The 25,320-nt window shown below is 34.4% G+C and overlaps 1 protein-coding gene across 1 annotated transcript; it reads left to right on the top strand.

Annotated features, from left to right (window-relative positions):
- Positions 1-9,660: 9,660 nt before the first annotated feature.
- Positions 9,661-19,271, top strand: cks2 (CDC28 protein kinase regulatory subunit 2). The gene is made up of 3 exons (XM_061976456.2): positions 9,661-9,853; positions 10,105-10,232; positions 18,925-19,271. The coding sequence occupies exons 1-3, from the start codon at positions 9,795-9,797 to the stop codon at positions 18,966-18,968; spliced, it is 231 nt and encodes a 76-aa protein (XP_061832440.2). The 5' UTR covers positions 9,661-9,794; the 3' UTR covers positions 18,969-19,271.
- Positions 19,272-25,320: the final 6,049 nt, after the last annotated feature.

Raw genomic sequence — 25,320 nt, 5'->3', positions numbered from 1 at the left:
CAAAATGTTTTACTATTTTACAAGAACAACAACAAAAAATGTCAATATTGAGATAAAAGTCTGAATTTTATATGACAAATGTCACCATTTTGTATTAAAAATAATTTTACATGAAAAAGTAACAATTTTACAAGAATATATTGCAATAGAAGCAGAAAGAATATGAGATTTTAGTTCATTTATTTTTTGTTTGTAATTGGTTTTTAATCTTCATTATTTACTTCAAGTTATTACAGTATGTCTCTATATACATATTTATTTTATTTAAATTAATTTTGGCCAAAGGAGGCGCATTTCAATTTCTTACACACACTTGTTATTTCATATGTTGACCAGAGGGGGAGCACTTTTAAAAGCGACACACAGTCTATTGGAAAAATCCCTCCTTTTTGGGACCACCCTCATTTTGATAGATGTCACCACTGTTCACACCTCCTCATATGGAAGATACTTTTCCTTCTTCATGTCTCAAGAGGGCTCGAAATACAAGAATACACACACACACACACACACACACACACACACACACACTCTTGTACTTCTTGCCTTCTTGAGACCTGAGAAAAATGCCTACCCCATTAGGACCAGCCTTTCTAGATATATAAAGAAGTGTATTTACAACATTAATAATATATACATACTATGCAAATATAAAAAAAATGAAAAATGAGTTGGAATTTCACAAGAAAAAGGGCACCATTTTTGGCATTTTTATAATAAAAGTTGTCATTTTACTGAACGCAAGTCAAAGTTTTACAAGAAAAACTGAACATTTGTGCAATATTATGATACATGTTGAAATTATAATAATAACCTGAATTTTACTTGGCAAAATGATGACAAAAGTCATAATTTTACTCAAAATGTTTTACTATTTTACAAGAACAACAAGAAATTAAAGCTGCAAGCAGCATTGGTCGGGCCCGCGTATTTGGCAGGTGCTAGTCCTAAGTGTCCCAATACTTTTGTCCAGTTTTCGGCCTAAGTGTCCCAATACTTTTGTCCAGTTTTCGGCCTAAGTGTCCCAAGACTTTTGTGTAGTGTACCTACCTTGTCTGCATTGTGTGGGCACGTTGGTGCTTCCTGCTTTTAAGCAGCCATCTTAAAAAAACAGCAGCGCAGCAGCATCAGCGGGTCTTTGAAGGCTCATAAAATCAAAACCGGAGCAGTTAGAAAAACGCGCTTCTGTAGTTTTAATCACAAGGGTTCAATCTCTCTCCTAGTTTGAAGGCAAAACGACAAACGCGCTCAGAGGAGATAGATTTTGAAGGAAGGTGACCGGTTTTTACAAAAAATTTGTTTTGAAGGGGGAATAGCAAACTTCCTGTTGATTTTCGCTGGGAGTTGTCAATTTATGAAATGTAGGTCTAAGTGAGACCTACATAGAGGTTTTTGTTTCATGTCTCTCCGACCTTCCCAGTGGGAGTTACAGGCAGTTTTGTCATTTTTTGCTTCCGAGGAGCAGTTTTTTCTGCGTTTTATTAAAAAATTGCGGTAGAGCGCAATTTTGAGATTTGGGGTTAGGTTTTTTTTTTAGATCGCAATGTTTTCCAGTCTTGATGTGTGCGTTCAGTTTGGTGAGTTTTGAAGCGTGTTAAGGGGGTCAAAATACAGCTCAAAGAGGCAAAAGTTGCTGTTTTTAGTACTTTTTTGTCTTGAGGGGGGAATTGCCAACTTCCTGTTGATTTTTGCCCGAGAATATGCCATTATGAAATCAATCTAGGTCTAAGTCACACCTACATAAAGGTTTTTGTTTCATGTCTTTCCGACCTTTCTAGTGGGAGTTACAGGCAGTCTAGTTTTTGTTTTTTTCGTAGGGGGCGCTAGAGCGCAATTTTGAGTTTTGAGGTTTGGTTTTTTGATAAAAAGTTTTGCCGTACATTACTGATGTGTGTGTAAAAATTGGTGAGTTTTGAAGTATGTTAAGGGGGTCAAATTACAGCGCAAAGTTGCGGAAGAATAATAATAAACGATCGAAAAACAATAGGGTCCTCTGTCCCATTGTAAAAGGACTCCCTTCGGGATTCCTTTTACAATGGGCCATGCGGGCCCTAAAAATGTCAATATTGTGATAAAAGTCTGAATTTTATATGACAAATGTCACCATTTTGCATTAAAAATAATTTTACATTGAAAAGACATAATTTTACATTAAAAAGTAACAATTTTACATTAAGAAGTAACAATTTTACAAGAATATATTGCAATAGAAGCAGAAAGAATATGAGATTTTAGTTAATTTATTTTTTATTTCTAATTAATATCTAATCTTAATTATTTACTTCAAGTTATTACAGTATGTCTCTATATACATATTTATTTTATTTAAATTAATTTTGGCCAAAGGAGGCGCATTTCAATTTCTTACACACACTTGTTATTTCATATGTTGACCAGAGGGGGAGCACTTTTAAAAGCGACACACAGTCTATTGGAAAAATCCCTCCTTTTTGGGACCACCCTCATTTTGATGGATGTCACCACTGTTCACACCTCCTCATATGGAAGACACTTTTCCTTCTTCATGTCTCAAGAAGGCTAGAAATACAAGAATACACACACACACACACACACACACACACACACACACACACACACACACACACACACACACTTGTACTTCTTGCCTTCTTGAGACCTGAGAAAAATGTCTACCTCTTTAGGACCAGCCTTTCTAGATATATAAAGAAGTGTATTTACAACATTAATAATATATACATACTATGCAAATATAAAAAAAAGCTTGTTGTGAAAAATGAGTTGGAATTTCACAAGAAAAAGGTCACCATTTTATAACAAAAGTCATCATTTTACTGAACGCAAGTCAAAGTTTTACAAGAAAAACTGAACATTTGTGCAATATTATGATACATGTTGAAATTATAATAATAACCTGAATTTTACTTGGCAAAATGATGACAAAAGTCATAATTTTACTCAAAATGTTTTACTATTTTACAAGAACAACGACAAAAAATGTCAATATTGTGATAAAAGTCTGAATTTTATATGACAAATGTCACCATTTTGCATTAAAAATAATTTTACATTAAAAAGTAACAATTTTACAAGAATATATTGCAATAGAAGCAGAAAGAATATGAGATTTTAGTTAATTTTTTGTTTGTAATTAATATCTAATCTTCATTATTTACTTCAAGTTATTACAGTATGTCTCTAAATACATATTTATTTATTTTATTAATTTTGGCCAAAGGAGGCGCATTTCAATTTCTTACACACACTTGTTATTTCATATGTTGACCAGAGGGGGAGCACTTTTAAAAGCGACACACAGTCTATTGGAAAAATCCCTCCTTTTTGGGACCACCCTCATTTTGATAGATGTCACCACTGTTCACACCTCCTCTTATGGAAGATACTTTTCCTTTATCATGTCTCAAGAAGACTAGAAATACAAGAATACACACACACATACACACACACACACACACACAGCTGTTGAGCCAACAAATAGCAGCTCACTCCCTGGCCAAAACATTAGGTACACCTGCATTCACAAGGACTGCGCGACATTTCTCATATTTACGTAAATAAACATATTTATGTAATTTTGCATATTTGTGTGAAAACGCACAAAAACTTCATGACACTCACTGGACACTTGATTAGGTACACTTGCGCAATCTGTTGAGATTAAATACAAAAGAGCTGCAGTTGTAAAGAATACAATTTTGTTGTATACATTTCCGGAAGATATTTTTAAAATATTTTCTTATTGTTATTTTATGAATAACATTTTGGTGTATTAAAGTTCTGAAAGTGTTTTTTTTTAGATATTTTGTTGTCACTATATAAATACTTTTTAATTTTGTTATATAACAATAGGAAGGTATTTTTGAAATATTGTAGTACATGAATTAAGGAAGGTGTTTTTAAAAATATATTTATTATTATACAAATTATTTTTCTATTTTGTTGTATATAAATTAGGGCGGTCTTTTTTTTAAATATTGTATAATGAATTATTGACTTGCATGAAAATAGTTTATGATATAAATTGATTTTTTTGTGTAGACTATTTCATAATAAGTGTATTTTTGACATTTTAGAATAAAAAAATAATAATTTAATTATATAAACAAATGAATGGACTTTGTTGGAAAATATTTCTCTGTAAAAATGTTTGTATATTTGTATTATTTTATTAATTTATTTATTTCTCTTAGATTTTTTTTTTTTAGGGTTTAAAACATATTTAAAATATATTGTACTTTCATGTATATATTATTTAACCTAGCCAAATTATTTGGATGCAACTGTTTTCTTTGCATTTTGCAGAAGCTCGAAAAAAATATGCGTTTATATTTTTTAAAAGGCAAACTATTTTAGAAAATATATCTTTATTTATGTTTTTTTTGGGGTTTTTTTTTTAGATATTTTGTTGTCACTATATAAATAATTTTTTATTTTGTTATATAAAAATAGGAAGGTATTTTTGAAATATTGTAATACATGAATTAAGGAAGGTGTTTTTAAAAATATATTTATTATTATACAAATTATTTTTCTATTTTGCTGTATATAAATTAGGGAGGTCTTTTTTTTTAGATATTGTATAATATGAATTATTGACTTGCATGAAAATATTTTATGATATAAATGGATTTTTTTGTGTAGACTATTTCATAATATTTGTATTTTTGACACTTTTAGAATAAAAAAAAAACAATTTAATTATATAAACAAATGAATGGACTTTGTTGGAAAATATTTCTCTGTAAAAATGTTTGCATATTTGTATTATTTTATGAATACATTTCTTTCTATTAGATTTTTTTTTTTAGAGTTTAAAACATATTTAAAATATATTGTACTTTCATGTATATATTATTTAACCTAGCCAAATTATTTGGATTAAACTGTTTTCTTTGCATTTTGCAGAAACTCAAAAATAAATATGCGTTTATATTTTTTAAAAGGCAAACTATTTTAGAAAATATATCTTTATTTATGTTTTTTTGTTGTTGTTTTTTTTAGATATTTTGTTGTCACTATATAAATAATTTTTAATTTTGTTATATAAAAATAGAAAGGTATTTTTGAAATATTGTAATACATGAATTAAGGAAGGTGTTTTTAAAAATATATTTATTATTATACAAATTATTTTTCTATTTTGCTGTATATAAATTAGGGAGGTCTTTTTTTTTTTAGATATTGTATAATATGAATTATTGACTTGCATGAAAATATTTTATGATATAAATGGATTTTTTGTGTGTAGACTATTTCATAATAATTGTATTTTTGACACTTTTAGAATTTAAAGAAAATAATTTAATTATATAAACAAATGAATGGACTTTGTTGGAAAATATTTCTCTGTAAAAATGTTTGCATATTTGTATTATCTTATGAATTAATTTCTTTCTCTTAGATTTTTTTTTTTTAGGGTTTAAAACATATTTAAAATATATTGTACTTTAATGTATATATTATTTAACCTAGCCAAATTATTTGGATTAAACTGTTTTCTTTGCATTTTGCAGAAGCTCGAAAAAAATATGCGTTTATATTTTTTAAAAGGCAAACTATTTTAGAATATATATATATATATATATATATATATATAATATTTTATGATATAAATGGATTTTTTTTGTGTAGACTATTTCCTATTAAGTGTATTTTTGACACTTTTAGAATTAAAAAAATAATAATTTAATTATATAAACAAATGAATGGACTTTGTTGGAAAATATTTCTCTGTAAAGATGTTTGCATATTTGTATTATCTTATGAATTCATTTCTTTGTCTTAGATTTTTTTTTTTTAGGGTTTAAAACATATTTAAAATACATTGTACTTTCATGTTTATATTATTTAACCTAGCCAAATTATTTGGATGAAACTGTTTTTTTTGCATTTTGCAGAAACTCAAAAAAAATATGCATTTATATTTTTTAAAAGGCAAACTATTTTAGAAAATATATATATATATATATATATATATATATATATATATATATATAAAATATTTTATGATATAAATGGATTTATTTTGTGTAGACTATTTCATATTAAGTGTATTTTTGACACTTTTAGAATTAAAAAAATAATAATTCAATTATATAAACAAATGAATGGACTTTGTTGGAAAATATTTCTCTGTAAAGATGTTTGCATATTTGTATTATCTTATGAATTCATTTCTTTCTCTTAGATTTTTTTTTTTAGGGTTTAAAACATATTTAAAATATATTCATTTATATATATATATATATATATATATATATATATATATATATATATATATATATATATATATATATATATATATATATATCTTAATAAGGTTATCCAAAAAATAGTGCTCGATACCGTAGTAGAGCGCAATATATGTATGTGTGGGAAAAAAATCACAAGACTACTTCATCTCTACAGGCCTGTTTCATGAGGGGTTCCCTCAATCATCAGGAGCTCTCCTGATGATTGAGGGAACCCCTCATGAAACAGGCCTGTAGAGATGAAGTAGTCTTGTGATTTTTTTCCCACACATACATATATATATATATATATATATATATATATATATATATATATATATATATATATATATATATATATTTATATTTATAATATATTTCATGTATATATTATTTAACCTACCCAAATTATTTGGATGAAACTGTTGTTTTCTTTGCATTTTGCAGAAGCTCGAAAAAAATATGCGTTTATATTTTTTAAAAGGCAAACTATTTTAGAAAAAAAAAAAATATATATATATATATATATATATACATACATACATACACACACACACACACATACACATTTAAATTGTTGACTGAGCAAAAAAATAAAGGTGAAATTAAAGAAGACTTTAAAAATGAGCAGTGTTGTTGTAGATGATGACTCCTCCATTCAAATTGAAGTCAACACTGTAAATATTTATCCTACAATAAGTTGTGCCAAATAGTCAAAGTCCGTGACAACAAGTCAGCAAAACAAATATTGTACATTGCAACAATAATTGCATTCAAAACTTACCTTTCAGGGCAGCAAAAAAAAGGAGTTCTGGTAACTTTGATCCAAGAGGAGCTTGGAGGACAACAAAGTCACATTAGTTGCAACAAATAACTAAAAAGTGATGTCCCGCCCCTTTTTAAATCACCCAATCACCTCTTTGTTTGCTGTGGAAGTTACTAATACACCCAATGTGATCAATAGATGCTGGCAGTGGGCCTCATGCATTCACAAGTCAACATACACAACATGTAGGGTTATTATAGTGAAAGTAGAAGGTGAGGAGTTAATAAGTCACCTCCTGCCTGCAGACATCATGCTGGGAATACTAAGGTGCTCATTAGGGGCCATTGTTGACACGCTAACAAGCACAATGGAACTACATGTTCATGTACTCACCTGACAGTCAAGAAAGTGGTCATTCATTGTCATGTGCTCACCTGACAGTCAAGAAAGAGGTGTTACATGTTAATGTACTCACCTGACAGTCAAGAAAGAGGTCTTTCATTGTCATGTACTCACCTGACAGTCAAGAAAGTGGTCATTCATTGTCATGTACTCACCTGACAGTCAAGAAAGAGGTGTTACATGTTCATGTACTCACCTGACAGTCAAGAAAGAGGTGTTACATGTTCATGTACTCACCTGGCAGTCAAGAAAGTGGTCATTCATTGTCATGTACTCACCTGACAGTCAAGAAAGTGGTCATTCATTGTCATGTACTCACCTGACAGTCAAGAAAGAGGTGTTACATGTTAATGTACTCACCTGACAGTCAAGAAAGTGGTCTTTCATTGTCATGTACTCACCTGACAGTCAAGAAAGTGGTCATTCATTGTCATGTACTCACCTGACAGTCAAGAAAGAGGTGATTCATGTTCACTGGGGTGAGTTTTTCCTTGCCCGTATGTGGGCTTTGTACCGAGGATGTCGTTGTGGCTTGTGCAGCACTTTGAGACACTTGTGATTTAGGGCTATATAAATAAAGATTGATTGATTGATTGATGTACTCACCTGACAGTCAAGAAAGAGGTGATACATGTTCATGTACTCACCTGACAGTCAAGAAAGTGGTCATTCATTGTCATGTACTCACCTGACAGTCAAGAAAGAGGTGTTACATGTTAATGTACTCACCTGACAGTCAAGAAAGTGGTCTTTCATTGTCATGTACTCACCTGACAGTCAAGAAAGTGGTCATTCATTGTCATGTACTCACCTGACAGTCAAGAAAGAGGTGATTCATGTTCATGTACTCACCTGACAGTCAAGAAAGTGGTCATTCATTGTCATGTACTCACCTGACAGTCAAGAAAGAGGTGTTACATGCTAGTAACATATGGAATAACAGTTAACAACATGTGGAATAACTGCTAGTAGCATATGGAATAACTGTGGCTAACATAATAAATAACTGCTAGTAATATATGGAATAACTTCTAGCAGCATATGGAATAACTGTTATCTACATATGAAATAACTGTTAGCAACATATAGAATAACTGTTAGTAACACATGAAATAACTTCTAGTAACATATGGAATAACTCACTGTTATGTCATTAAAATCCGTATTTGGTCCGTTTTTGTGTTCTGGTGGTTTTAATTTTTGGAATATGAAATCCATCCATCCATTTACTGCCGCTTGTCTCTTTTGGGGTGGCGGGGGCTGCTGGAGTAATGTTAAATGGAAATGAAAAGGGTTTTAAACCTAGTTATTCCTAGTTTATTCCTAGTTATTCCTCTATGGCGAGTGTATTTTGCTCATTGGCTTTCTTTTCATGAATAGTAATTGGGGGGGACTTTTGGTTTGTTTAAATTCTATTTTGAGACAAAACTTTTTTTTTTTTTTTAATCAAATCATTCTTTTTCCATTATTTGTTTTCATTTCGTATTTCATGAGACAAAAATGAAAATGAGCGGAAAAGGAAAAGCGGATCAAGAGTAGATGTTTTTTTTTTTTCCCTCGACACCGGAACCGGAAGTTGATAGTTAGGGACGAGACCACGGACCGGATTGCATGAAGAAAAAAAACAGTTATAGTTCCTAAGAAAAATCAAGGATCAAAATATTGTTTTACATGTAAACGCAGGATAAAACAACACTATATATTTATTTATTTATTTTCCCTACAGGTCAGTCTGCGATCTTTTCTTTAGATTGCTACTTCCTGTTTGAAGATTCTATCAAAAATAATTTCTATGAACTTATTTAGAAAATGTATAAAATACATGTTTATTTGTATTTTCAGATTAAAATATTTATGTAATATTTAAATACAATTTGGTAAAAAAAAAAAAAAAGGTTTAAATGTTTGTGATTGCTGCATTGTGTCATTTATGTATTATTAGTTTTGTTATTATACATACTGTTTTTTTAATTAATGGTTTTATATTTTATTTATGTTTATATCAAACTAATGTAATAGTGTTGAGAGTAGAACCAGTATACGAATAAAAGTTAGTGATACTATGTAAACAGAAAATAGGAATCGAGTGATAAAAAAATAAATATCGGGGTTGTGTAAATTGTTTACATTTGCGTAACAAACCAGTAGGTGGCGGCCATGCGGCTGTAAAGACTCAATCCACCGAAGAAGAAAGGAGTGCGTCAGCGAATTTGGACCATTCTGATTGGATAAGAAGTTGTTACTTTTTTGCCTCGACCAATCAGGAGAAGGCGGGAAGCCGTTAGGATTTCGAATACTCCGCCTCGGAAACACTGCAGTTGGGCGTCAGTCTGTCAACTTAGCTCTTTTCCTCCGGACACAACTTTATTCTTCTAAGACATTCAACTGTAAAAAAAATGTCGAAGAAGGAGATTTACTACTCGGACAAGTACACCGACGACGCCTTCGAGTACAGGTAAAGGTTGCTAAGCTAGCTAGCTGCTCTTGACTATTTTGAACTGGTAAATACTTTTCGGTTTTTTTCCTCAACTAAATGTCATTTCAAGCCTTTTTTTTTTAATTAATTCGGCGACTTAATGGCGTGTCCTGTCGCAGCACGACTAATAATTGCTAAATCTTTTCTTCGGGACACAAACATTGTTAAGCCCCGCCCCTTAAAAATAAACAACCCTTCTAGAAAGTTCTACCGTCGTCTCCCCCCGACAGGCACGTGGTGTTACCGAAGCAGCTGTCCAAGCTGGTGCCCGGGTCTCAGCTCATGTCCGAAGACGAGTGGCGAGGCATCGGCGTCCAGCAGAGCCAAGGATGGATTCATTACATGATCCACAAGCCAGGTGAGTGACCGGAAGTAGCCACGCCCACACACACGAGACACGCCTATCTCAGCTGCATTCGGGCGGAAGGCGGCGTACACCCTGGACAAGTCGCCCACCTCATCACAGATAGACAACATTCACACACTAGGGACTAGTGATGGGTTGATGAGGCGTCATGAAGCGTTTCGACACATTGCAAAACTGTATTGATACTGCGTCGATACTGTGTCACTAAATACTGACATCTGCTGGACATTAAAAATCCCTACAGGCAACCTATGGACCGACTCAACTGACACTGATTTGATGCCCTAGTACAGGGGTCACCAACCTTTTTGAAACCAAAAACTACTTCTTGGGTACTGATTAATGCGAAGGGCTACCAGTTTGATACACACTTAAATAAATCAATATATTGTCATTTGTAAGTGTGATTTAAACAAGAATAGCTAAATAAATAAATTTATGTATATAAAAAAAATGGGTATTTCTGTCTGTCGTTCCGTCGTACTTTTTTTTTTTCCTTTTACGGAAGGTTTTTTGTAGAGAATAAATGATGAAAAAAACACTTACCGTATTTTCCGCACTATTAGCCGCACCTAAAAACCACAAATTTACTCAAAAGCTGACAGTGCGGCTTTTAACCCGGTGCGCTTTATATATGGATTAATATTACGATTCATTTTCATAAAGTTTCGATCTCGCAACTACGGTAAACAGCCGCCATCTTTTTTCCCGGTAGAACAGGAAGCGCTTCTTCTTCTACGCAAGCAACCGCCAAGGTAAGCACCCGCCCCCATAGAACAGGAAGCGCTTCTTCTTCTACTGTAAGCAACCACCCGCCCGCGTAGAAGAAGAAAAAGCGCACGGATATTACCGTACCGGTACGTTTCATTTCCTTTGTGTGTTTACATCTGTAAAGACCACAAAATGGCTCCTACTAAGCGTCAGGGATCCGGTTCATGAAAAGACGCAATCTCTCCATCCGCACACGGACTACTATTTCACAGCAACTGATATTCCTGTGAACCGCACTGTGGATACAACGGGAGCACGTACGGTGAATATTCGCACCACAGGGAATGAGAAGTCATCCTTCACTGTGGTTCTAGCTTGCCATGCTAATGGCCAGAAACTTCCACCCATGGTGATATTCAAAAGGAAGACCTTGCCAAAAGAGACCTTTCCAGCCGGCGTCATCATAAAAGCTAACTCGAAGGGATGGATGAAGAAAAGATGAGCGAGTGGTTAAGGTAAGTTTAAGTTTACGCGAAGAGGCCGGGTGGCTTTTTTCACGCAGCTCTGTCCATGTTGATATACGACTCCATGCGCGCCCACATCACGCTGGTTTTTAATATATTATTAAAGTTTGACTGACCTATCTGACTGTTTTTTTGACATTCCTTTAGCGCAGTTAGATGCGGCTTATAACACGGGGCGGCTTATAGGTGGACAAAGTTTTGAAATATGCCGTTCATTGAAGGCGCGGCTTATAACCCAGGGCGGCTTATGGTGCGGAAAATACGGTAATTGAACGGTTTAAAAGAGGAGAAAACACGAAAAAAATTAAAATAAAATTTTGAAACATAGTTTATCTTCAATTTTGACTCTTTAAAATTCAAAATTCAACCGACAAAAAGAAGAGAAAAACTAGCTAATTTGAATCTTTTTGAAAAAATTAAAAAAAAACTTTTTATGGAACATCATTAGTAATTTTTCCTGATTAAGATACATTTTAGAATTTTGATGACATGTTTTAAATTGGTTCAAATCCAATCTGCACTTTGTTAGAATATTTAACAAATTGGACCAAGCTATATTTCTAACAAAGACAAATCAGTATTTCTTCTAGATTTTCCAGAACAAAAATTTTAAAAGAAATTCAAAATACTTTGAAATAAGATTTAAATTTGATTTTACAGATTTTCTAGATTTGCCAGAATAATTTTTTTGAATTTTAATCATAGTAAGTTTGAAGAAATATTTCACAAATATTCTTCGTCGAAAAAACAGAAGCTAAAATATTTATTATTCTTTACAATAATAAAAAAAAAAATTACTTGAACATTGATTTAAATTGTCAGGAAAGAAGAGGAAGAAATTTAAAAGGTAAAAAGGTATATTTGTTTAAAAATCCTAAAATCATTTTTAAGGTTGTATTTTTTTCTCTAAAATTGTATTTCTAAAAGTAATAAGAAGCAAAGTAAAAAAATATATGAATTTATTTAAACAAGTGAAGACCCATCCATCCATCCATTTTCTACCGCTTATTCCAAGTGAAGACCAAGTCTTTAAAATATTTTCTTGTATTTTCAAATTCTATTTGAGTTTTGTCTCTTTTAGAATTAAAAATGTGGAGCAAAGCGAGACCAGCTTGCTAGTAAATAAATACAATTTAAAAAATAGAGGCAGCTCACTGGTAAGTGCTGCTCTTTGAGCTATTTTTAGAACAGGCCAGCGGGCGACTGATCTGGTCCTTACGGGCTACCTGGTGACCGCGGGCACCGCGTTGGTGACCCCTGCCCTAGTATATACAATAATATAAACCAAGTCATTTAGGATTATTTCATATCTTCATTTAAATAAAAATATATTTGTATCTTTTTTAGATACAGTCAATAAATAATGTGAACATGTATCATAACATGGAAATCTAAGAGAACGTGTTGTGGATGATTGTGGACTGGGAATTGTTTTAATTTTATTTTTTTTATACATTTTTATTAAAAAAAAAAAAGAAAAGTTTTTCCGACGTATTACATTTTAGACGATTTCTCTTCTTAGTTATTATTTCTCCGGCTGTAGAAAAGAGCCGCTCACAGGGCACAGAGGAGGCGACACAGTTGGCGTATCGGTCACGTGACCAAAACAGCTCATGATCGGTCACGTGACTTTCTAAAAGCGGTACGCGCACCGACACAGGGTTTCGCTCTATGAGCTCGACGCATGCGCCGATGCATCGGTGTTGCCGGACCCATCACTAGAAGTTGATATTTAAATATTTAAATGTTGAAAGTTTAAAAAAAAAAATCATGACTTATTTTTAACATTTTAATCACTGAGACCCTTTTGGCTTCCCAGGGCATTTAACACTCACCTAAATTGAGGGGAGCCCATAATGGTTTTGAAAATTATCAACATTTTCAGTGGTTAAATAATGTAAATAAATAAAAACACTTTCCAAAATGCGCTAGCTTGGTGCTAATTTACATTGGATCTGCCATATACAAGCTACTGATTAGCATTAGCTAACCCACATTTAGCAATCAAAACTAACAAACAACTGCTGTGTAATAAGTGCAATACAAACAGTTTGTAGGACTCAACAAAAGACAAGACTGATTAAAAAAAAAACCTGTTTCATGGCAAAGACTACTTCCTGATTACGGCAACACACCCAAGACAAAAATAAATTAAAGCTGCAAGCAGCATTGGTCGGGCCCGCGTATTTGGCAGGTGCTAGTCCTAAGTGTCCCAATACTTTTGTCTACTTGTAGTCTGAAGTGTCCCAAGACTTTAGTCTAGTGTACCTACCTTGTCTGCATTGTGTGGGCACGTTGGTGCTTCCTGCTTTTAAGCAGCCATCTTAAAAAAACAGCAGCGCAGCAGCATCAGCGCAGCGGGTCTTTGAAGGGTCATAAAATCAAAACCGGAGCAGTTAGAAAAACGCGCTTCTGTAGTTTTAATCACAAGGGTTCAATCTCTCTCCTGTGTTAGTTTGAAGGCGAAACGACAAACGCGCTCAGAGGAGTTAGTTTTTGAAGGAAGGTGACCGGTTTTTACAAAAAAATTTGTTTTGAAGGGGGAATAGCAAACTTCCTGTTGATTTTTGCTGGGGGTTGTCACTTTATGAAATGTAGGTCTAAGTGAGACCTACATAGAGGTTTTTGTTTCATGTCTCTCCGACCTTCCCAGTGGGAGTTACAGGCAGTTTTGTCATTTTTTTCTTCCGAGGTGCAGTTTTTTTTGCGTTTTATTAAAAAATTGCAGTAGAGCGCAATTTTGAGATTTGGGGTTAGGTTTTTTTTTTAGATCGCAATGTTTGCCAGTCCTGATGTGTGCGTTCAGTTTGGTGAGTTTTGAAGCATGTTAAGGGGGTCAAATTACAGCTCAAAGAGGCAAAAGTGACTGTTTTTAGTACTTTTTTGTCTTGAAGGGGGAATTGCCAACTTCCTGTAGATTTTTGCCTGAGGAAATTAATTAAGGAAAAGTAGGTCTAAGTGAGACCTACATATAGGTTTTTGTTTCATGTCTCTATGACATTCCTACTGGGAGTTAGAGGCAGTTTTCTTTCTAGGGGCGCTAGAGCGCAATTTTGAATTTTGGGGTTCGGTTTTTTCATTAAAAGGCAATTTTTGGAGGTCCTGATGTGTGTGTTAAATTTGGTAAGTTTTGAAGTAAGTTAAGGGGGTCAAATTACAGCGCAAAGCTGCTAAGTGCGGAAGAATAATAATAAAGAATAAAACCTTACAAATTCAATAGGTCCTTATGTTCCATTGTATAAGGACTCCCTTTGGGAGTCCTTATACAATGGGCCATGCGGGCCCTAATTAATGCATTCAGCACATTTTTCTTTGTCAGTTCACTGTTATATATGAAATTATTTAGGTTATATTATTGGTTTAAATGATTATTAACACACGCATATTGAAAATTCGGTTCAAATGTGAAGGTTACAATTAGGGATGTCCGATAATGGCTTTTTTGCCGATATTCCGATATTGCCCAACTCTTAATTACCGATACCGATATATACAGTCGTGGAATTAACACATTATTATGCCTAATTTGGACAACCAGGTATGGTGAAGGTAAGGTCCTTTTTAAAAAAAAAATAATAATAAGATAAATAAATTAGAAACATTTTATTGAATAAAAAAGAAAGTAAAACAGTTACATAGAAACTAGTAATGAATGAAAATGAGTCAAATTAAAGGTTAGTAGTATTAGTGGACCAGCAGCATGCACAAACACTGACAGACTGTATTGATATATATTGATATATAATGTAGGAACCACAATATTAATAACAGAAAGAAACAAGCCTTTTGTGTGAATGAGTGTAAATGGGGGGGGAGCTTTTTTGGGTTGGTGCACTAATTGTAAATGTATCTTGTGTTTTTTATGTTGATTTAATAAAAAAAAAACGATACCGATAATTTCCGATATTACATTTTAAAGCATTTATTAACCGATATCATACCTGCCAACTACTCCGGTTTTCCCGTAATTAGTACGGTTTTCATCAACCTATTCCGGGTTACGGTTGCAGTGATAAAAAATACGGTTTTTCATTAATTAAAAAAAAAAGGGTGAAAACTACGCGAATTGCACCTTGTGCAGACAAGATTTTTCGATCGGACACGGAGGAATTAGCCATGTAAAAGACCACGTTGGGACAAAAAAACACAAGTCTAATGCCGTTGCTAGCGATACAAGTGGAAAACTTTCAACGTTTTTCGTCGCCCAAACAGATTCCTTGGATGTGATAAATGCCGAAGTTTTATTTACGGAGGCAATAATTGAGCATGGACTTCCAATCGCACTGGCTGATCACATGGGACAGTTAAATGTTTGTAATGCAACCTTTAAAAATCATTACGCGGTGATCGCGGTCCCAAAAATAAACTTTTCTTGCATGATAATGTCCAGAAAAACTCGCTTTATATTACTATAGAGTCCTTTTAACGAATGAGTTTGATGGTTTATCACAAACCTTAAATGAAAGAAGTCCTTTGTTCTCCTGCACCATGCATGCGCTTTGGCCTTGCTTCGTGTTTGGTGCGCAATCCTGTCGGCTGTATTTCACAGCACGTCTTTGACAGCTTGAAGTGGCATAAAACATTTAAAACAAAGGGGTTATAGGAACAATCACTTTCAGTGTTTTATGCCACTTCAAGTTGTCAAAGACGGTATGCTGGTGCCCGACTGCCACAAGTGGAACAAACATTTGAAACAAAGGGGTTATAGGAACAATCACTTTCAGTGTTTTATGCCACTTCAAGTAAACTTATCATAAAGTTACCATATCATTTTTGCAGTATGATCAATCTGATAGAATACATTTGGATTTTAGCCACAATAAGGTAATGACACCAATGTTATCTATTGGAATTGTTTAGTACTGTTATACTGTTAAAAGTGTTTATACTATTTATGCTTTCAAGTCCAAGTTGAAGAAATCTTGTTAAATGTTGACAGCATAACTACCAAAATACAGAAGTATGTCCTTAATATTTTTGCAGTGCTATTTCTGTTGAAAAGTTCAAATGATTACATTAGAGATGTGATGTGCCACTTTTCAAGTGTCTGATGGCTTCAATTAATTTTCATTCATTTTTCATATTTTGAATTCTTTTGAAAGGCTTACAAAAAAACGACATTTGAATTGTAATTCCATGCTATTGACAGGACTATTAATTTTAATGAAGTTAGCTTACCATGTTTACAGTATGATAATTGTGATAGAAATGTGAATTTTAGGCACAGAATATGTTTTACAATTGAACAAGGCAGTAGATTATACAAGCTTGGACAGAAAGTTAATAATGACACCAATTTTTTTTTTAATGGAATTGTTTAGTACTGTTTTACCATTTGTTTACTGTAAAAAGTGTTTATACTGTCAATGAACAAATTGAAGTCTTGTGAAAGGTTGACAGGATAACTGGCATTAACTGTCAAAATAATTTCAAACTATTGAAGTTAGCTTACAGAATAAACATGTCAATCAACCCATATGATTTTTGCTGTAATATTTTTGTTTTGAAAAGTCACTGTGACTGATAGAAAAGTGATGGTTTTAGCAACATTTTAACCTGTCTGAATGCTAATACCGTAATCATTTTGCGTCGGGGGGCGAACGTGAACCCCCCACCAGGACTTTGTCCTGGACCTACCGGGGCCTGCGGCCCCTGGACCCTGGCTACTAGGTTTTTCTGATTTCAAAAGTTGGCAGGTATGCGATAATATCAGCAGGCCAATATTATCGGACATCTCTAGTTACAATCCCTAATTCCTTGTAATGTGAGTCAAGATTGTGGGTTTGTGTGTGTGTAAAAAGTGATTTATGCAGCATCAAAAAGTGAGTGTTCAGTCTTGAGGTGTCAGTGAGGTCCACTTGGAACCTCCGTAACATTTAGTCTAATCACTGACATTTCACACACATTTATGGGACTGACAAGCATGTTTGTGCAAGGCTGGTTGAAAAACATCAAGTCTTTGTCGGGACTAGGCAAGCATTGGTCAATAAGTCCATATGTCTATCCATCCATCCATCCATTTTCTACCGCTTATTCCCTTTTTGGGGTCGCTGGAGCCTATCTCAGCTACAATCGGGCGGAAGGCGGGGTACACCCTGGACAAGTCACCACCTCATCGCAGGGCCAACACAGATAGACAGACAAAAAAAATCTACTTTTACCTTGAAAATCTACTTTTACCTTAAAAATAATTTTTTGTCTTGAAAATAATTTTTTTGCTTGAAAATCAACTTTTATCTTGAAAATAATTTTTTGTCTTGAAAATAATTTTTTGTCTTGAAAATCAACTTTTACCTTGAAAATCTACTTTTACCTTGAAAATCATTTTTTGTCTTGAAAATCATTTTTTTTGCATGAAAATCAACTTTTATCTTGAAAATCATTTTTTTGTCTTGAAAATCAACTTTTACCTTGAAAATCTACTTTTACCTTAAAAATCATTTTTTGTCTTGAAAATCTTTTTTTTTGCATGAAAATCAACTTTTATCTTGAAAATAATTTTTTGTCTTGAAAATAATTTTTTGTCTTGAAAATCAACTTTTACCTTGAAAATCTACTTTTACCTTAAAAATCATTTTTTGTCTTGAAAATCATTTTTTTTGCATGAAAATCAACTTTTACCTTAAAAATCATTTTTTGTCTTGAAAATCAACTTTTATCTTGAAAATAATTTTTTGTCTTGAAAATAATTTTTTGTCTTAAATCAACTTTTACCTTGAAAATCTACTTTTACCTTGAAAATCTACTTTTACCTTGAAAATCTACTTTTACCTTAAAAATCATTTTTTGTCTTGAAAATCATTTTTTTTGCATGAAAATCAACTTTTATCTTGAAAATCATTTTTTTGTCTTGAAAATCAACTTTTACCTTGAAAATCAACTTTTACCTTGAAAATCAACTTTTACCTTAAAAATCATTTTTTGTCTTGAAAATCATTTTTTTTGCATGAAAATCAACTTTTATCTTGAAAATAATTTTTTGTCTTGAAAATAATTTTTTGTCTTGAAAATCTACTTTTACCTTAAAAATCATTTTTTGTCTTGAAAATAATTTTTTTTGCATGAAAATCAACTTTTATCTTGAAAATCACTTTTTGTCTTGAAAATCATTTTTTGTCTTGAAAATCAACTTTTACCTTGAAAATCTACTTTTACCTTAAAAATCATTTTTTGTCTTGAAAATAATTTTTTTTGCATGAAAATCAACTTTTATCTTGAAAATAATTTTTTGTCTTGAAAATCTACTTTTACCTTGAAAATAATTTTTTTTTGCATGAAAATCAACTTTTACCTTGAAAATAATTTTTTTTTGCATGTCTAATGATAATAAAATCTTGAAGATATCTGTATTTCATGTATGCTAGCTGTGATCTTTGAAGTCCTCCATAGAGGGCGCTGCAACAGAAATGAAGAAAAGATGATTTCTAACAAAACATGTTTATTTGCAGAGCCCCACATCCTGCTCTTCAGAAGGCCGCTCTCAAAAGACTGATCTGTTCCACCACTTTGTCATCTGACCGTCTACACACAAGCTTTTGTCAAAAAGGGTTATTGTTTCTTTCAAATTCCTTTCATTGGCACAGAAATGAACAAAAAGTGTGTTGGATGTTTGCCACGGGCGTCCAAAGTGCCGCCCGCAAGACCCCATAGCCCAACATGAAGCTTAAGTTGTACATTTTTAACATTAGAAAGTGTTTTGTTTGTGTACTTTTTCATGTTTTATCTTTATCTGTCCATCTTTGTGTCAAACTGTAAATATTTTTCTTCCGTGAACAAAATAAAATCTGACAATTTACTGCGTGATGTGATGTTTTTGTTGTTTTACAGCGTGGCTGCTGCTACACACAACAAGCATGAACTAATCAGTTGAAGTCCCAACCGTTAACTAATCAGTTGAGGCAGCACAGCTGACAAATGTCACCAACACATGCTGAGTTCACTCACTTTTGTTGGCACAATGCTTTCAAACCAAACATATCCATCCATTTTCTACCTCTTATTCCCTTCGGGGTCGCTGGAGCCTATCTCAGCTACAATCGGGCAGAAGGCGGGGTACACCCTGGACAAGTCGCCACCTCATCGCAGGGCCAACACAGATAGACAGACAACATTCACACTCACGTATCAATTATTATTGACAAAGTTAGGAACATAATACACAGTTACGATGTTCTGTCTCTCTCAAGTGCCTCAAAATACTTAATAGAAAGCAATACACAAATATGTAATATTTGGTATTTTAGTATTCTGTAGGGAGTTAAAATGGATTGCACAATTAAATCACATTTTCTAATTTAAGAAGTTGAATGCTTCAACAGTGCTTCCGATAGGTTAAACTACTAGGAGTTTGTCTCCCTCTGGTGGCAAATATTTGTTATTACACCATATAGATTAATTTAAAAATATATGTAAAATTAAAGCTGCAAGCAGCGTTGGTCGGGCCCGCGTATTTGGCAGGTGCTAGTCCTAAGGTCCCAATACTTTTGTCCAGTTTTAGTCCCAAGTGTCCTAATACTTTTGGCAAGTTGTAGTCCTAAGTGTCCCAATACTTTTGGCAAGTTGTAGTCCTAAGTGTCCCAATACTTTTGTCAAGTTGTAGTCCCAAGTGTCCCAATACTTTTGTCCAGTTTTCGGCCTAAGTGTCCCAATACTTTTGTCCAGTTTTCGGCCTAAGTGTCCCAATACTTTTGTCCGGTGGTAGTCTGAAGTGTCCCAATACTTTTGTCCAGTTTTAGTCCCAAGTGTCCCAATACTTTTGTCAAGTTGTAGTCCCAAGTGTCCCAATACTTTTGTCCAGTTTTCGGCCTAAGTGTCCCAATACTTTTGTCCAGTTTTCGGCCTAAGTGTCCCAATACTTTTGTCCGGTGGTAGTCTGAAGTGTCCCAAGACTTTTGTGTAGTGTACCTACCTTGTCTGCATTGTGTGGGCACGTTGGTGCTTCCTGCTTTTAAGCAGCCATCTTAAAAAAAACAGCAGCGCAGCGGGTCTTTGAAGGGTCATAAAATCAAAACCGGAGCAGGTATTAAAACGCGGTTCTGTTATTTTATACACAAGGGTTTAATCTCTCTCCTGTGTTAGTTTGAAGCCGAAACGACAAACGCGCTCAGAGGAGATAGTTTTTGAAGGAAGGTGACCGGTTTTTACAAAAATGTTGTTTTGAAGGGGGAATAGCAAACTTCCTGTTGAATTTTGCTGGGGGTTGTCAATTTATGAAATGTAGGTCTAAGTGAGACCTACATAGAGGTTTTTGTTTCATGTCTCTCCGACCTTCCCAGTGGGAGTTACAGGCAGTTTTGTCATTTTTTTCTTCCGAGGAGCAGTTTTTTGTGCGTTTCATTAAAAAATTGCGCTAGAGCACAATTTTGAGATTTGGGGTTAGGTTCTTTTATTAGATCGCAATTTTTGACAGTCCTGATGTGTGTGTTCAGTTCGGTGAGTTTTGAAGCAAGTTAAGGGGGTCAAATTACAGCTCAAAGAGGCAAAAGTGACTGTTTTTAGTACTTTTTTGTCTTGAAGGGGGAATTGCCAACTTCCTGTTGATTTTTGCCCGATGATATACAATTATGAAAACTAGGTCTAAGTCAGACCTACATACAGGTTTTTGTTTCATGTCCCTCCGATCTTCCTAGTGGGAGATATAGGCAGTCTAGTTGTTTTTTTCCCTAGGGGGCGCTAGAGCGCAATTTTGAGGTTTGGTTTTTTTTTAAAAAAGGTAATTTTCGCAGGTCCTGATGTGTGGGTCAAATATGGTGAGTTTTGAAGCATGTTAAGTGGGTCAAATTACAGTTTAATGTGGCGGCGGAAGAATAAAGAATAAAACCTTAGAAATTCAATAGGTCCTTATGTCCCATTGCATAAGGACTCCCTTTGGGAGTCCTTATGCAATGGGCCATGCGGGCCCTAATTAATACATATTGAATTTGTTATTAAACGTGTTCTCTGCAGGGAATTCAGATGATTAATTTACTCAAACCACATTCTAATTTAAGAAGATACAATGACATACAGCTTTAACATGGTATCATCTTCTGGTGGCATAGATTTGTTATTACACCATATAGATTAATACAAATATATTTAAAATTTAAGCTGCAAGCAGCATTGGTCGGGCCCGCGTATTTGGCAGGTGCTAGTCCTAAGTGTCCCAATACTTTTGTCTACTTTTAGTCTGAAGTGTCCCAAGACTTTTGTCTAGTGTACCTACCTTGTCTGCATTGTGTGGGCACGTTGGTGCTTCCTGCTTTTAAGCAGCCATCTTAAAAAAAACAGCAGCATCAGCGCAGCGGGTCTTTGAAGGGTCATAAAATCAAAACCGGAGCAGGTATTAAAACGCTGTTCTGTTATTTTATACACAAGGGTTTAATCTCTCTCCTGTGTTAGTTTGAAGCCGAAACGACAAACGCGCTCAGAGGAGATAGTTTTTGAAGGAAGGTGACCGGTTTTTACAAAAAAATTTGTTTTGAAGGGGGAATAGCAAACTTCCTGTTGATTTTTGCTGGGGGTTGTCAATTTATGAAATGTAGGTCTAAGTGAGACCTACATAGAGGTTTTTGTTTCATGTCTCTCCGACCTTCCCAGTGGGAGTTACAGGCAGTTTTGTCAGTTTTTTCATCCGAGGAGCAGTTTTTTGTGCGTTTCATTAAAAAATTGCGCTAGAGCACAATTTTGAGATTTGGGGTTAGGTTTTTTTTTATTAGATCGCAATTTTTGCCAGTCCTTATGTGTGTGTTCAGTTCGGTGAGTTTTGAAGTAAGTTAAGGGGGTCAAATTACAGCTCAAAGAGGCAAAAGTGACTGTTTTTAGTACTTTTTTGTCTTGAAGGGGGAATTGCCAACTTCCTGTTGATTTTTGCCCGATGATATACAATTATGAAAACTAGGTCTAAGTCAGACCTACATACAGGTTTTTGTTTCATGTCTCTCCGATCTTCCTAGTGGGAGATATAGGCAGTCTAGTTTTTATTCTTTCCTAGGGGGCGCTAGAGCGCAATTTTGAGTTTTGAGGTTTGGTTTTTTTTAAAAAAAAGGTAATTTTCGCAGGTCCTGATGTGTGGGTCAAATATGGTGAGTTTTGAAGCATGTTAAGTGGGTCAAATTACAGTTTAATGTGGCGGCGGAAGAATAAAGAATAAAACCTTAGAAATTCAATAGGTCCTTATGTCCCATTGCATTATGCAATGGGCCATGCGGGCCCTAATTAATACATATTGAATTTGTTATTAAACGTGTTCTCTGCAGGGAATTCAGATGATTAATTTACTCAAACCACATTCTAATTTAAGAAGATACAATGACATACAGCTTTAACATGGTATCATCTTCTGGTGGCATAGATTTGTTATTACACCATATAGATTAATACAAATATATTTAAAATTAACACATATTGCCGCCTAATGGCTTGAATTCGCTATTAAAAGTGTTGTTTTCTGCAGGGAATTCAGATTATTAATCTACTCAAACCACATTCTATTTAGTAAATGAATGCTACAATGAAAGCTTTAACAGTATTGTTTCCCTCTGGTGGCATATATTTGTTATTACACCAAATTAAGTCATTGTATTAATTGGCATGAAAAAAAACATACAAAAATGTACAAACCCCAGTGTCATACATCATCAATCATCTAGTCCTTAAATTAGTATGTAAATAATCTTTTCAAAGTCACATTATTTTATCACGTACTTGAGCAATGAGGTAGTGCTGAACTATCCATCCATCCATTTTCTACCGCTTGTCTCTTTCGGGATGGCGGGGGGGGTGCTGGAGCCTATTTCAGCTGCATTCGAGCGGAAGGCGGGGTACACCCTGGACAAGTCGCCACCTCATCACAGGGCCAACACAGATAGAGAGACAACATTCACACACTAGGGACTCACATGTTAATACTATCTTTTTACAAGAATAAAAAATTAAATATACATATATATATATATATATGTATGTCTTAATAAGGTTATCCAAAAAATAGTGCTCGATACCGTAGTAGAGCGCAATATATGTATGTGTGGGGAAAAAAAATCACAAGACTACTTCATCTCTACAGGCCTGTTTCATGAGGGGTTCCCTCAATCATCAGGAGATTTTAATGGGAGCATTCACATACCATGGTTTATATAGGGCACAGAGTGGGTGGGTACAGGCTGGCGTAGGGGCGTGGTGATTGGCTCATGTGTTACCTAGGAGGTGTTTCCGTCTGTGGCGGCATGCTGATACAATTTCGCTGCGCTTGTTGAGGGATGACAGGTCTGGACGGTAAATAATAAACAGTTTCTCTTTCAAGCATAGGTTGCATCTTTTATTACCACTATTGTAAGGTGTGCTGGATGCAAGAATTTGCCATGTTATTGAATATTCAACATTATTGTCTTTGAGGTCCCAAATGTGTTTGCTGAGTTCTGTGGTATTCCGCAGGTTTTGGTTCCTGAAAGAAGCCTTGTGATTGTTCCATCTGGTTTTGAATTCTCCCTCGGTTAATCCTACATATGTGTCGGATGTGTTAATGTCCTTGCGTGTTACCTTAGATTGGTAAACAACTGATGTTTGTAAGCACCCCCCCGTTGAGGGGGCAATCAGGTTTCTTGCGGCAGTTGCAGCCTTTGTTGGTTTTGGGGTCGCTCTGTCCGGGGGCCGACGGCTCATTTGCAATTGTTTTGTTGTGGTTTGAGATAATTTGTCGTATATTGTTCATACAGCTGTAGCTCAATTTAATGTTGTTCTTGTTGAATACTTTTCTTAGGGTGTTGCCTTTGGGGAAGTGTTTGTCAATCAGAGTGAGGAATTTGTGGCCAATGTTAGTTGAGACGTTTTTTGCTGTATGAGGGGGTTGTACCAGATGATGTTGTTTCGTTTTCTGTTCTTTTTTTGGTTGGTTTCCTGGCGTGGGTTCATAGGTGAGGGTGAAATTGTATCACGCCACGCCACGCCCCTACGCCAGCCTGTACCCACCCACTCTGTGCCCTATATAAACCATGGTATGTGAATGCTCCCATTAAAATCTCCTGATGATTGAGGGAACCCCTCATGAAACAGGCCTGTAGAGATGAAGTAGTCTTGTGATTTTTTTCCCCACACATACATACATATGTATATATATATATATATATATAATGTATAAAATCTAAACAAAAAAGATTTTACACACCTCCTGATCCCTTAAAGAAAATACAAAATCGAATTATGGTGTACCTAATGTTGTGTCCAGTGAGAGGAACATCTTGCACGCCCTCTCCTGGTGAAAAATGGTACTGGCACCCCTTTTAACCTGCTCTGTCACATCAGCACTAACACCCAACTAAAATGCGGATACTTTCCAACGACAAGACGTGTCCATCAACATCTAAGAAAGTGACAACTAGGTTGTTTATTCCATGATAACTGATACAGGATAAATGTTATACATTCTATTTTAACACTGATATTTTTGCCTTTTATTTTCAATGTCAGTATGCCAAAAAACAAACAAAAAAAAACACATTCAGTGAAATCAAGATTATGATACATAATTCCTCATCAGTATTAAACCAATCTCATGGAAGGACTCCTGGTTGCCTTGGCGATAAACATGTTTATCACACACGTTTAGCTACAATATAAAGAGTGGGGGGGGCGACAACAGCAAACACTAAAAAAAAGACATGATCTTCAGATGGATGTAAATGCATATATAAAATAGAAATATATGTATATATGCAGTACTGAGTGACAAAAGGGAGAATACAGAAAGAAAAAGGTACGTACTCACATCTCCTGGTAGAAAGACGCATGGAAGCAAGCCAACAAGCAGAAGGCTCTCTGGCTTTACCAGCTAAAAACTACACTTGATGAGAATAAGAATTATTTAA

The sequence above is a fragment of the Nerophis lumbriciformis genome, linkage group LG14, assembly GCF_033978685.3.
Source record: "Nerophis lumbriciformis linkage group LG14, RoL_Nlum_v2.1, whole genome shotgun sequence".
NCBI lineage: Eukaryota > Metazoa > Chordata > Actinopteri > Syngnathiformes > Syngnathidae > Nerophis > Nerophis lumbriciformis.
Note: the sequence above shows the minus strand (reverse complement) of the source record. Positions and strands in the feature narration are given on the sequence as shown.